Here is a 15,389-nt window from a genome sequence, read left to right on the forward strand (position 1 = left end):
TCGTCCAACCGCACCTCCTATTTCGGAAAAAACAACTAGAACTAATACGATACGAAAAACAATAGTTTCAAATATATATATATATATATATGAAAATAATGTTTCATTTGACATCAACCTAAAATAATATTTTAGCACATAATTAATAATATAATATCAAAGGCATAAATTTAAAATATTCATAAGAAAAAAATATAATCTAAGATTTTTGCATTAAAAATTATTTTACTTATTATAAAAATTATCATAATTACAGTAGAATAAACAAAGAAAATATGTAAAACTATTATGTATTCATGAACATTTTAATATTAAAATGATCATGATCTATAAAAAGAATAACAAAACATACACAATAAAAGTTAATATCACTTTAAATTTTAAGTAAGCTAAATATTTTGAAATACTTTTTAACTGATATATTTATGTATTTTTGGTTACTAACACGCCCGTAGCGTGAATAGAGAGAGAGAGAGAGAGAAAAAAAAAATTATGCTAATAGTAAAAATTAGTCTTTTGGTTAATTTTAAATTAAAAAATATTATATCTCATATACATCTCTTGCAAATGTAAACATAAAACACAAACCACAAATCATATAAAAAATAATAATCTTGATTACAAGTAAAGTATATCCCGCCCGTAGGGCGGGCCGACCCTAGTTAATCATATAACGCCTAACGCAATCTGATCTTTTGACTGATTGGATGACACCAATCTACAAATTCCATTTAATTCCTTATCTTAAGTACCAAGACTCTAAAATTAAGGAATCAACACGTCAATCACGTTGCTATTCGATCAGGTTAATTTACAAAGTTAATATTGTTTCCTATATATTGATTTCTTAATTATATTAATTTCCATAATTTTATTAAAATTGGCATCTAAAATTTAGGGATTCATTCGTTTTGATTGTGGCGAGAGAATATTATTTTCTCTCTAATCTTTTATAACTAAAACCCTATAAGTGATCCATATATATCAACGGTTTGACCTGCATCGACATCACAACATACCATTTTTCTATCTAGCAAGAAAAAAAGTGTCATGAATTTCATCTTTGAGTTGAAGCCAAAGAAGTCTATATGGAAAATTCATATTTTAGCTGCCATGAATTTTTTTATGGCTTTTTGTTATGGCTCTTTATATGTTTGCAAACCAAGAGTTTTGAAGACAGTTCTCACAGGAGTTGTGGTTTTATAAGTTTTTTATTTGTTTTTTTATTATAATTTGTTTCTTTCTTATTTTATTATCCGATTGCATATGTTTCGTTTTATTTTACATTCATAATTTATATTATGAAAAAAAAAAATTATATTGCTTATGTTTTATTTTATCTTAAATTCATAATAAATTTATATAAGTCTTTGCCTACTCTTATAGATTTATTTTCATAAAATATACTTAAATTACACCAAAAAATTAATCTATATAGTTTTAAAGTTATAATCACTTTTAGTCAATCACTCCACGCAGGGCGCATATTACCACCTAGTATTTTATACTCTCATTCATGAGCATAAGAAAATAAATAAATAGAAATCTTACTGTATAAAAACAGCTTATATTGAATGAGTCAAATGGCGTTGACTTACCTTATTTGCTCATCGGAAGTGCTATAATAGTCCCGGAAAAACAGCGCCAGTGAACCGGATTTCGTTAGATAAATATCATTACCCAGTGGCCGTATTTCTATTGCTGAAATTACTGGCAAGGTTTCTCCAGTTTTAACGAGACAAATATCCAAAGAGTTTGACTCTTTTTTTTTTTTGAAGAAAGGCTTTCAAATTTAAACAAAACATAAAAGTTTACAAAGATAAGACTTAACAATCTTATAGTGAGGAAAAGCTTGCATGAAGCACACTTCAAGATAGGGAAGAGTACATACCTAAGAAAACACTTAGGACGAAACTAGCATAACCAATAACGAAATGTATAAGAAATAGCTAATGAGACGAACCACGACCTCGCCGGCCATGTTTACCTCTCCCTTGCATAGTCTTCCATTCCATATCTTGGTATTTGATAGGAGGTTTTGTCTCCCTCCCACCCCTTGTCAAGCTGAAGGAGCTCTTTGGATCTGTTTCAACTTCATCCATAACTCTTAGCACAGTGAAGCGAGATGGACTCTCAAATGCTCCAGCCTGAGGAGTTGTGGTGAGTGGATCAACAACTGGAGTTTTTAGGACCACATTGTTGGTAATGTTTGATGGAGAAGTCTCCATAATGGTTGTTTGAGTTGGAGCAGATTGAGAATCTACTAATGGGGGTAAAGTGTTGGACAAGTTTGGCAAAGTAGTATTGTTTTCCTGTTGAGGCTGAGGATCAGTCTGAGCACTTGAAGGGAAGTGTGGGTTCATTTCTGAGTCTGAAACGATGTGAGAAACTGCAAAAGAAGGCGGCTCAAAAGCTGGAGTAGAAGTCGTCAAAGTGCCTATAGCTGTTGGATTCTTATGAGGGGAAGATTTGGTTGAGGGATCTTTCTCTCTTAGCTTTAGTATTGGATCAATATCCACAACAGGAATCTCATCACTGATACCATCTTTCATCGACAACAAGTTATCATTCAAAGGCTTAGAAGAAAGAAGACACCTCTTCTCTTTATGGCCTAAGTTTCCACATCTCTCACATGTAGATCGAATCCATGTGCAGTCAACATTAACCAGAAATATACTGACCTGCTTATCATCAAGAGCAATTAGCTTCGGAAAATCCCTATCTAATTCCATTTCAACTAACACCTTAGCTTCTCCCATGCTAGTAGGATCTAAACGAGGTTTATGCGTTAAAATAGGCTCACCAAGTCCTGAGGCAACATGGCTTATTCCTAATCTAGAATAGCAGCAATCAGGAAGGTTCTTCAGAATGACCCAAACTGGAAGTGTGGAAATTTCTGGAATTTTAAAAGAGCCCTCAGGCGTCCAAGGAAGTACGAAAAGTAGGCAATCATCAATGTGCCATACTCCTCTCTGAATTACCCATTGACGAGTAGGTTGGTGAGGGATATGGAACATGTAAGATGAATCTCCAAGCTTCTTACAAGTAATCTTACAACTCCTTCCCCAGATCTTATTAACCACAGCATGGATAAGACCTCCCGGAGGTAAAGAACATCTATGAAATTTGCCTATGATATTCATCCTTGTTCTCAGGTCCTAACCTAAGCACTTTAGAAGGGATAGATACCTCTGGTGTACCATCAAGCAGGTAAAGTTGGAGTAGCTGCTCGATATAGATTACGTGACTGCGGACTTAATCTCGCAGCCCACGGAAACCTCAGACTTCCATCAGCTTTAAGTTCTGGAGGAGGTAATTTCTCTATAGGAGGCTGTAAAGAGCGAGTTGGATGCTTGCTCTTAAGTTGCTTGTTCAGTATCTAATCATTAAGAGTCGGCCACATAGCAGCTAATTGGTTTCCAACAATCGCAGGGTCGTAACCTTGAGGTGTGCTTGGTTCTGGAGGAGTAGCAGGAGGTTTGAAGAAGAGCGGTTTAGCCCATGAACCTAGAGACGGAACAAATTTGACCGGGTCCGTATTGGGAGTGGTTGATGAGCCAAAAATTTGTTGTTAACTTCACGATCAGTATCCAACTGCATCTGAGATGATGAAGGAGGGACCGTGTCAGTCCGAGGAGTGGTGGTGACAGTGACGGAAGCTTTGTCCATGATTGCTTTCACGTTATTTTCAAGAGGAAACTGAGCTGCAGATATCTCTAGAGCAACGTCATGGAGGGAGCAAGGTACCAATCCGTCAAGACAGTTCGCAGGCGTAGTAGGAAGAGGCAGAGACGATGAACGTAAACAGAGACGGTGATGGAGACGAGGTGTGAACCGTGAGCGTATCAGTTGGAGGTTGTGGAGACTACAACGAACCGTCATGACACTCCGAAGCTGAAGACAGAGGAAGAACCGGCGGAGACACCAAGTTGGAGGCGGTGAGGTCGTCGAACTTTCTTTCGTCGCAACCATGGCGGAGGAAGGAGAGATGAAGAGGTAAAGGAAGAGACAGGTCACCACTAACACGGGAGACCTACCGGCGACGTCTCACACCGGTGAAGACGTCGAATTTCACGGCTTGAAAAGCTAGGGATTCGCCTTTTGGTTCGCTGTTTTTTGGGGGAAGCTTTTCTTCTTGTGTAAGAGTCAATCTTGCTTTAAGAGTTTGACTTAGCTTTGTGTATGATCTCCTCTCTTGTTCCATTTGGCCTGCTCCCAAATCTACTCTTGCCCACTTATTGCTACCAAGATAGAGATCGAAACTTGGTTCACGATTAAGACCATCATAATTTCCATATAAGAAACTAACAACCATGTCATAGTTCGTGCCACGCTTGACATCGAGACTATAACAATTACGTTTTCCTTCTGGAAAGTATCTCATAGTCCCATATTGTTTCGCGAATCTTTTGAAGACATCTTTATCGACTTTACCAATTTTTTCTGTCTGGATGAAATTGGAATCCGATGAGAATGTTAATCCATTAAACGAATTATTGTAAGGAGATTCATCAAGAGGTAATCCGCAGTCCAAACTTATAAATCCTGTTCAGACATCAAAGGAATAAATGCTGAAACTGATCAATATAAAGAAGAAAGATCCTTGTTGATGTTTAACCATTGAAGAGCTGATATATTATATTACGTACCTTCTTGCGTCTGGGCTCCAACTATAACGGCAAAGGTTCCAATGATAGCCAACAGAAGATGATTCTTCATGTTGTCTCTCACCGTCATGTTTCTATGGGAATCAAGAACAAAACAACGACTTTCCTTCGTCAAAACTGCGAAAAATATGAAAATGAGAAATACCGCATATATACTTAGGGAAGAATTACAAATCTAAAATAAGTCAACTCCAAGCTAGAAATATAAATAATGTATAGTTGTGTAAAATTCATTGACACATTCCATGATAACATAGTTTAACTAATCTATCTGGTGTTAGATATGTAATACTAGTTTAACTAATCTATCTGGGCTCCACCAAATGTGTTTAAATATACAGCTGATCTAAACAATTTTGTAAGTCTTTATTTAGTCACCATTCGCTAGCCACAAATAAACGAATGCAAGAAACGCTTCAAGATATAACAACTTTAAAAAAAAAATACGTTGAATTAATCAAAGTGTGTTAGAATGGTACTAACTTTATATTATTTTTATCTCTCTCTAGGTTATTTTAGTTATCTCTCCATTTTATTCTAGTTTATGTTTCAGGTTAGTAATATATATGAATTATAAAAATTATGTTGAATTAATCAAAGTGTGTTAGAATGGTACTAACTTTATATTAATCAAGTGGTACCTAGTGCTAAAAAGGCTCCAGCTAGAGCTTCCGACATAAGTTTGATTAGTTGTGTACCCGGATGCAAGGTCACGTGGGATTAGTCATTGGACCTAAAAAACTTTTAAAATCTTCACGTTATAGAAAAAAAAATCTATATGAATTAAGAATGCACGATCTTTTATACATTTGATCTTAGTTACATATATAGCAATATGAAAAAATATAAATAATTCAGTTAATAAAAGTCTTATTGTGTAGTTGGTCATAAATATTAAAAGACATTAAATTTTGCACAATAATCAAAGTGAAGGAGTAGTGAATCACACAAAAAAAATATTTTGTGTGATTCACTACTCCTTCACTTTGGTAGTTTGAAGATGGATGTATATGGAAGCCCTAGTTTACTTGGTCACGATTTAGAACCCAATTTTGGCTGCAAACTCAATGTGATTTTTCTATGCCGACAAGGGAAAAAAACTGAAGTAGGGTTGTTATTTCAAATTTCTTTATTTTAGTAAGGTCACTAATATAAATATTTAATTTTCATAAAGTAAATTAAGAAAGTAAACTATTAGTCAGATTATTAATTGGGAATTTTTTGGTAAAAACTGTATTTAAATCAAATTCTAAAAGGATAGTTTCATTACAATAAAATGTACGCACAACGACGACACGTTACGACGACTATTTGGTCATCGTAATGTTATGTCAACGTTACAACTACTTTACGACGAAAGCAAAAAACGTCGTAAAGTAGTTGTAACTTTACAACGAAAAATTTTGTCGTAAAATAGTCATAAGTTTACAACTAATTTAGGACGGCATGTACATGGGGTCGTAATGTAGTTGTTATTTTACAACTAAATTACATTAAAATATTTTGCAACTGAGTAACGACTAAAATACGAGCAAATAGAGAAAAACTTATTTGACTATGATGATCCATTCTATCCTTCGTAGTTTCACGAATTGATACAAGGTCCGGTTTTAAGGTCACCACATCACCTATGTATTTCACACGAGGTTACACTTTTCACACTTACGAGTATGAGAGTCGTCGAGCAACGGTGAACTATAGAATATGTGTGATAGGGGAAACAAATTTCTATTTATGGGATCTTACTAGAGATCATTGAAGTGGAATTCCCTGGTTTAGCAAAGATGAAATGCGTCCTATCAAATGTGACTGGTTCGAGCCCTCCGTCAATAGAGGTGTTCGGTATAGAAAGTTTGGAGTTGTGGATATCAATGCTTGACGGAGGTACAATAAATTTGAACCCTACATATTGGCATTTCAAGCAGAGCAAATTTGTTTTGTTCCATATCCGAGGATCAGATCGACAATCTGGAATATATTGGTTAGCTTCTATAAATGTTACACCTAGGGGCCGAATAATCGGTGATGAACAACTGCCTTTGCAAAAAGATTCCGTAAATGAAGTGAAGTACATGAACAGCCTACAGATGAAATCTTGCTTGTTGATCTGCAAAACCCGGAATATGAAGCCAGATGATCTAACAGACGAAGGCAACATAGATGAATTTGAAGAAAGTGATGATCCTAGTGATGACCCGAGTGATGATTCTGATGACGAGTGAATTTCATTATGTCATATATTTTAATTATGTAACAACTCTATATTTAATTATATTATTAGACTCATTGTCTTCATTATCTTTCTAAAATTATGTAACAAATCAATGTTTAAAAATATTTTTTCTTGTGAAAACAAAATATAAGAGGTTTAAGAGTCAGAGAAACTAAGTTAGAGAAATGTATATATAACTTAAGAAGTTAAGGGTTTGGGGTTGTGATTTTAGGGTATAAACCATATTCTTCGTAAATAAGTTGTTAAAACTACACGGCTCGTCCGTAATTCGTCGTAACATCAAAAACACGGGGTCTTCCCTAATTCGTCGTAAACCTTAAAAACACGCGTCCCTAATTCTTCATAAACCCATAAACGCGGGTTGTCCCTAATTCGTCGTAATATTAGAACGATATTACGACAATTCCTAAATCTTATATATAGTCGAACCCATCGAAACCATTTCAGTTACTCCTTGGTCTCTAATATTCTCTCTCTCTCTCTCTCTCTCTCTCTCTCTCTCTCTCTCTCTCTCTCTCTCTCTCTCTCTCTCTCTCTCTCTCTAAGGTATGTTTTTTTACTTTAGTTTTAGGTGGTTAGTTTAGGATAAAATTAATCTAACAATGAAATTAGATTAGATATGGAATTCGTTTAGGAATGAAATTATATTAGATATGGAATTAGTTTAGAAATATATATTTTTTTAATGTATTACAATTGTTTCATATCACTAATTTTAATTAGTATGTGTTTAATAGGTGGCTGGTGGTAGGAAGAGACTCAGGAATATGAGACCTACCTATAGGGATACGTTTCTCGGTACGTAAGATTCATCAGCTTCAACCTCCGGTACTATTAACCGCAACCCCCACTCCAGAAGAGCAGGCGGAGATAGAGCGACGGGCCGAGCATCACACTTCCGAGCTCTTCGACCTAACATTTAGGAATTTTTTTCGGTTTGTATTTTGGATATAAAAAAAATTTAAAAATTTCAATATAACTTTTAATTTTTTTTTTAAATCATAAATTACGAGTAACGATGTTAATTGGTCGTAAATATTACGACCAATTTACATCGACTGTCGATGTTAAATAGTAGATGCAAATTGGTTGTAATATTTATGACTAGTTAACATTGTTTTCACAACTACTATTTAGATTACGGCAAAAGACGTACACTTATGTCCGGTTTACAACGAATTCAGTTCGTTGTAAAAATTACGACGATTTATCCGTTATGACGAGCTACTAACGACAAATCGTGTTTTGTCGTTAGTTCATCGTAAAAGGTAAGTAGCGACCAAAACTGTGGTCGTTATGGACGTGTTTTCTTGTAGTGTTTTTGGAATATTAAATTATTTAATTGATTAATAAGGTATGTGAGTAATAACAAATCTGATGAGTTACTCTAGTTATTTCTTATAAATCATAGGTTAGCATAGGTAATTTTTTCTTATAATTATTACTCTATATGTTTCAAATTAGATGTCATCTGAGGTTATTGCATACTAGTTTTTTTTCTTAAAAGGGTTAAATGTTCAATTTTATCCTTATTTGACTATTAAAATATGTATCATTTATTGTTGTTATTAATTTAATTAGGAGTAAAAAAGATAAATCAGTAGAGAAATTGCATTGGAACCATAAGAGGATAATTATTTAAAAACAAAAATTTCAGCCTACAACGACAATTAATTTGAAACGGAGGAAATAATATTGATGTTGACTTATGACATAATTTCAGTAACATTTTGGTTGTTTACTAGTTTATTAAGAAACTAATATTTCTAATTTGAATGACAAATCCTTTTCTCCTACAAACTATCATGTAGCACTATAGAGGACCATTCAATTTGGTATTTATAATTTGAATTTTGGGTTTTATGATGATATATAAATAGGCTTCATTCGTTATAACTTATGTTTTTAATTCATTTTGTTTGGTTGGTTTTGAATAGTCTTTTCAGTAGTGTTATTAATGTAACATTTTTAAACATAAACGAAAACAGGATCTTAATCCGTGCAACCGCGAGGGTGTTATTTTCAGTTTTATATACATATATATTTATTTTAGATCATTAGTGGTATACATTTTTAATATTTAATCATATATTTAAATATTTATATAAATGTTAATAATTTATAATTTACATGTTGTAAATAATCAATTGTATAAATTCGTCACATGTATTTGTTGCTTCTTATTATATATTTATCTTATTGTATTTACACTTAGTTATTAAACAAATTAATATGCGCATGAAAAATTATATTTAAAAACTATTTTGTATTTAAATTATGTTAAATTTTTACCCGTCCTTCAAAACTGGATTTCATTTTAGTAATATTTTTTATGTTTAGTCATTTTACATAATATATTATTGTATATACAAAAGTCTAAGATATGTTAATTTGTATACTTGTATTGTAGTCTACTACTGTTAGGCCGTTAAGTCATTATATTATATTTTTACGATAAATATTTTATATTTTTGAAAATACAATTTATATATCTATCAATTTAATATAATTTTATCATGTGTAGTTCAATATAATATTTTTTTAATAAGATTAATTATGATTATAAAATAGATAAAAGTAGTATATAGTTTTTATTTTTAATTTTATAAACAATAACTGTATATACATTAATTCATAATAATAGTTCATTTCTAATTACGAAATTAGTGAAAATATTTACATAAACATTTTGAAAATTATGATATTGTTAAAATATTTAGATCAACATAATAATTTTCTTTTAATATGATTAATTTTAATCATATAATAGATAAAATAGGATAAAATATTTATTTTTCATTTTATAAAGGATAACTCAATATATTAATGTATAATAATATTTCAAGACTAATTACGAGTAAATAATTAAACATTTAGTTTTTGTTTAATTTTTAAAATAAACTATATAGTTAATTTGTTTTCATTGGTTTAAGGTAGTAAAAGTTAATCATTGTTAGATAATATGATTTTTATTATTTAAAAAAAAATATTTATAATTTTAAAAGTTAACATCGACAAATATTTAAATAATTAACATATGGAGTTATAGTATTACAACATTAAAATATATATATTTATAAATCCAATGAATCATCTATTGTTTAAATCTAATTATTGATAGCCCAATAAAAATTTCTAGTAGGTCCAAAATTTAAATGATAAGATTAGAAATTAAATGTAACATGATTTTCTAGGAATAGGTGTATTAAGTCCATTTTTTAAAAAAAATCACACATGAATCAAAGTTGTGGCTTATGTTTTAATATATAAGATATTTTATATTTTTGAAAATACAATTTATAAATCTATCAATTTAATATAATTTTATCATATGTAGTTCAATATAATATTTTTTTAACATAATTGATTACGATTATAAAATAGATAAAAGTAGGATATAACTTTAATTCCAAATAACATTCGAAGGAGTTACACGTAAATAAGAATGGTGACTCTGATGCTGAAGATCGGGTGAAAAAGTGTGTTTCAAAATTAGACAATGTTTTGCTGATGACTCTCATTCCCCATATTCTGTATCCCTATAATGACAGTAAGGTAAAAAAAATTGTCATTAACCAAAATTAGACAATGCGATGGGAGATTATATGATGACTAATTATTAGGCTTTAAATTAACAATTCATAATGGTTAAATAAAGATTTAACGACATTGTTTTACACTAATAGACAATTACTAGAGATTAAAACATTGATATACAATTACTTTGGAGGTTTTTAATAACTCGGAGTTTTAACCATAAATTCAATACCATAAGTACACAACAAATTACTAAAGATCGAGATCGAATCCACAGATACCACAAATCCACTTTGATTCTTAAGTTTGTTTGTTTTATTGTTTTCGTAAGCAATTGATATCAGGACATGAAAGTAATTCAACAATGTAAGACTATGAAACAAAACCGTTAAGCAACATGAAAATATTTATACTATTTTTACGTATGCGCAGAAAATCACATAACCGTAGACATTATTTGAAAAATAATTTGAGCTGTTTCATCACCACATTGATTTTTTTAAAAATGATAACATGACGTACTAATAACGATGACATGGCTTGAAGTAAATTGTGTCATGTACATTTACATTTAATGTTGATTTATATTTTTGGTAAGTTTTTTTTGAATATAGTAATAACTTATAGATCATCATTAATATAACAAAAAAAATTAGAAATGTAATTTACAATTTTCAAAATATTATTTAATTATAATTTTGTAATTATATATTTTTTATCACTAAAACAATTCTTCAAAATTTTATGCATTTTTTTAAAAAAATTGTAATTTTCTAATTCTTATATTATTAGTTTCCTTTTAATATCATAAATATTAGAAATATTATTTAATTTTACCTTTTGATAATTATATACCTAAAAAAAGTTTCTCTTAATTTTCTAGAATTTGATTTAATATATTTCAACCCAAAAAATGGATAAAAATTATTTTCAAGATCATAATTTTAAATATATACATATATATTATTAAATATAAATTAAAATAAATAATTATTTATTTTAATTATTTATTTTATCTTAATTTTTAAATATAATTACATTAAATTTTAAAATTAAATATTGTAAGCAAATAATAAAATTAACAAAATTTTCTTTTTAAATATAATTTAAATTTTAAAACTTTTATTTCTGCATTTGATACAGGAAAACACCTAGTTATAAGTTAAATGTGATCAAAGGATATTTTAGAATTTAGGTGTTACATAAATGGAAAATTATGTGTGTAGCATGCTTTTCCCAAAGCGCAAGGCTATATTAATCCCATCTATCACGATCACTTTTGTCAATCTCTGCTCGCCCCCAACAATATTTTCTAAATCACCACAGACTCTGGTTATTTAGCCAATATTCAAAAAAAATCCAAAAAATCAAATCGAATATGAAAATCTGAATCGAATCCAATCCGAAAATTAAAACCAAAACAATCCAAAAATTGAATTTGAACAAAATCGAATCCAACATAAATAAACCAAAATCTGAACTTTAAGAATATCCGAACAGAAATAAATCATGTCTCCAAAGAACCGAAACTCGACCGAATCCGAACCAAAGTAGACATCCAAACACCCAGGCTTCTCACTTTTTACTTCCTTTAATAATCTTATTCGATTGCCCATAATATTGACAGTATTCTGTGTATTTGTGATTATTGTTGTTTGATTTTATACTGCCCCTCCAAGATAAGAGATTGTTAATAAACACTATGTGTGAATCTTTGAATAAACATCCAGAAATTCACAATAACCCAGTCTTTCTTCTCTGATGAATTATACTCACTACAAGAATTTTAAGAATAGCTACGTTGTCTTAGAAATTTCATTGTTATTTGGGTAGCTCTTTTTATTGTTGCAAAGCAAATGAGAGAGAAAAAACTTGACAGGATCCTAGATATCGAAGGCTAGAGGGTGAAACTTCAAAAATTGTAGGATCGAGTGACATTTGAAGGAGAATCATATTACATTATGGTCTATGGTTTGGAGTATGTACGGGCTTCAACCGGAATTTCTACTAAGAATCAACACATTGCAGAATATATAAGTAAGTAAGTTTTATGTTATTTTATTGTTACACGTCTGCCATCATCTCTCAAGGTCCATATAGAGGCTTTTGATCCTAGTTTTTTTCCAAGACCATTTTATACTGTATCTTTATATGGATAATGATTAAGGTCAACTAAATATATCAAAATACCTACTGGTTATAAAATAGAAGTCGTTGGTGGAATTATTATATATATAGTTATTAAGCTTTGACATTAGATCAACTTGGCAAGTTTTGCATTGTTTAAAAAATAGATAACATCAGATGCTATGATTTAATATTTAACCTTTTCACAAATTGTAATATAAAATGTATATGTTTTTTGTTAGAATTTTCCTCACCAACATATAGACGTATTTCTTAAAAAACAATTACGTATTTCTTTTGTATAGGAAAAACAGTATATAATTCTCTCATATACTTCACATACTATATCGCATCGAAAGTTTGTAAGACAACTTGAATATGGAATATCATCGCAAACTGTTGCTGGCGTGGAGCTTCGGGGCTTTTGCTATTATACATCTTGTTCAAGCGCAACCTGATCAACAAGGTAGTCTTCTAATATATGTTTAACATATTTTAGTTGCGTCATGTTCACTTTTTGACAAATAAATTAGGAAGGATAAGTAACTATCACTACAAGAAAACGTAGCAGTAACAACGGCGGTTTACGACGAAATTATTTCCTCGTAACTTTACATGGGCTTTACAACGCAATTACGACGAGACATTATTTCGTCGTAAACTCCATGGTAATTTACGACGAAAGGATTTCGTCGTAAAGTCAATGTAAGTTTACGACGAAAGTACGTGGAATGCGAAATAGTTGTAAACGTTACATCGACATTACAACGAATCATGTTACCGTTATATAAAGGTGAAAACGTGCATTCAATGTGCTTTAACTTACCTAAATTCGTTGTAAAGTCGTTGTAAATGTTCCATGTAAAATCCATGTAAAACTTTTCTTGTAAAATCATTGTTATATTTCTCTATATATATATGTCATTTCCCACAACTCTCTTCTTCACAACACACAACTCTCTTCCTCTCGAACCTGATGGCGTTTAGACTATGTTCCTCATTCAGCCACCAATTACTATTTCGAAGATGATGATAAGGAACATGAGTCATTCGTCTGTCTGCCAATTCAGTGGAGCGACAAGGAGAAGTGGACGGAAGTGCAGTTGGTTTATACTTGAAAGGAACCTCCAACCATCGTCAAAGGTTCCTCTCAAGTACAAACCAGCTGCACTTCCGTCCACTTTCTCCTTGTCATTCCACTGAATTGGCAGACAGACGAACGACACAGGTTCCTTATCGTCGTCTTAGAAATAGTAACTGGTGGCTTAACAACGCAATTACGACGAAACCAACGAAACCAAATTTCGTCGTAAACGCCATGTAATATTACGACGCAAGTACGTCGAAAAGTAAACTTTACATCGACATTACAACGAATCATGTTACCGTTATATTTAGGTGAAAACGTGTATTCAATGTGCTTTAACTTACCTAATTTCGTCGTAAATTCGTTGTAAATAATATGTTAAAACCATGTAAAATATTCCTTGTAAAATCGTTGTTATTTTTCAACTACCTAACTCGAAAATTTCTCTATATATATGTCATTTCCCACAACTCTCTTCCTCACAACACACAAACGGGAGAAAAAAAATCCGAAAAAAATCAGAAAAAAAAAGATTTGAAAAAAAAATCTAAGAAAAAATGGCCGGTGGCGGTAGTATTTACGAGTTACGGAGTTGGATTTATTTGCACAAAGATTCCGACGGGAGGGTGACAAACGCATTTCTGAGCGGGCTAGAGACATTCATGCACCAGGCGGGCTGTACACCGATCACACAGGAAAGCGGTAAGATGTTCTGCCCCTGTCGGAAATGCAAGAATTCAAAATTTGAACGTAGTGAAACTGTATGGAAGCATTTAGTAAACAGAGGATTTACACCACAGTACTACATTTGGTATCAACATGGAGAGGGTTATGGGGGAAATGAAGCTAGTAGTAGTAATAATAATTTTGAGGATGGTCATCATAGTGAAGAACCGAATCATTTGCATAATGGATATAATTATCATCAAGATCATGAGCAGATGGTAGATTATGATAGGGTTCAAGATATGATTAGTGATGCATTTTTAGAAACAACTACAACAATAGCTGATGGAACTGGAAATGTAGAAGAACCTAATTTGGATGCAAAAAGGTTTTATGAAATGCTAGATGCTGCAAATCAACCAATCTACACTGGTTGTAGAGAAGGTCTCTCTAAATTGTCTCTAGCAGCTAGGATGATGAATATTAAAACGGATCATAATTTACCTGAGAATTGCATGGATGCATGGGCGGAGTTGTTTAAAGAGTATTTGCCAGAAGACAACGTGTCTGCTGAATCTTATTATGAGATTCAGAAATTGGTTTATAGTCTTGGGTTGCCTTCGGAGATGATTGATGTTTGCATCGACAACTGCATGATCTACTGGAAAGAAGATGACAAGTTAGAAGAGTGTCGATTCTGCAAAAAACCACGATTCAAACCGCAAGGCCGTGGGAGGAATAGGGTACCGTACCAAAGGATGTGGTACCTACCAATTACAGACAGATTGAAAAGATTATATCAATCTGAGAGGACTGCTGCATCGATGAGGTGGCATGCGGAACATGTCCAGAGAGATGGTGAGGTTGCACATCCATCAGACGCAAGAGCGTGGAAACATTTCAACAAGGTACACGCAGATTTTGCTACAAATATTCAGAATGTCTATCTTGGGTTATGCACCGATGGATTTTCTCCATTTGGAATGTCTGGTAGACAATATTCTTTGTGGCCAGTCATTCTTACGCCGTACAATTTACCGCCGGATATGTGCATGGAACAAGAATTTCTATT

The 15,389-nt window shown here is 31.9% G+C and overlaps 1 protein-coding gene across 1 annotated transcript; it reads right to left on the reverse strand.

Annotated features, from left to right (window-relative positions):
• Positions 1-1,718: 1,718 nt before the first annotated feature.
• On the reverse strand, positions 1,719-6,725 carry LOC125585437. The gene is made up of 2 exons (XM_048754486.1): positions 4,650-6,725; positions 1,719-4,545 (listed from the first exon to the last, which is right to left on the reverse strand). The coding sequence occupies exon 2, from the start codon at positions 3,141-3,143 to the stop codon at positions 1,950-1,952; it is 1,194 nt and encodes a 397-aa protein (XP_048610443.1). The 5' UTR covers positions 3,144-4,545; positions 4,650-6,725; the 3' UTR covers positions 1,719-1,949.
• Between the last annotated feature and the right edge of the window lie 8,664 nt (positions 6,726-15,389).

Source organism: Brassica napus, chromosome C4 (genome assembly GCF_020379485.1).
Source record: "Brassica napus cultivar Da-Ae chromosome C4, Da-Ae, whole genome shotgun sequence".
Lineage (NCBI taxonomy): Eukaryota > Viridiplantae > Streptophyta > Magnoliopsida > Brassicales > Brassicaceae > Brassica > Brassica napus.

Excerpts from the sequence above, each read along its gene's own strand:
- LOC125585437 (XM_048754486.1), bottom strand. The coding sequence starts at position 3,143 with ATGAATATCATAGGCAAATTTCATAGATGTTCTTTACCTCCGGGAGGT.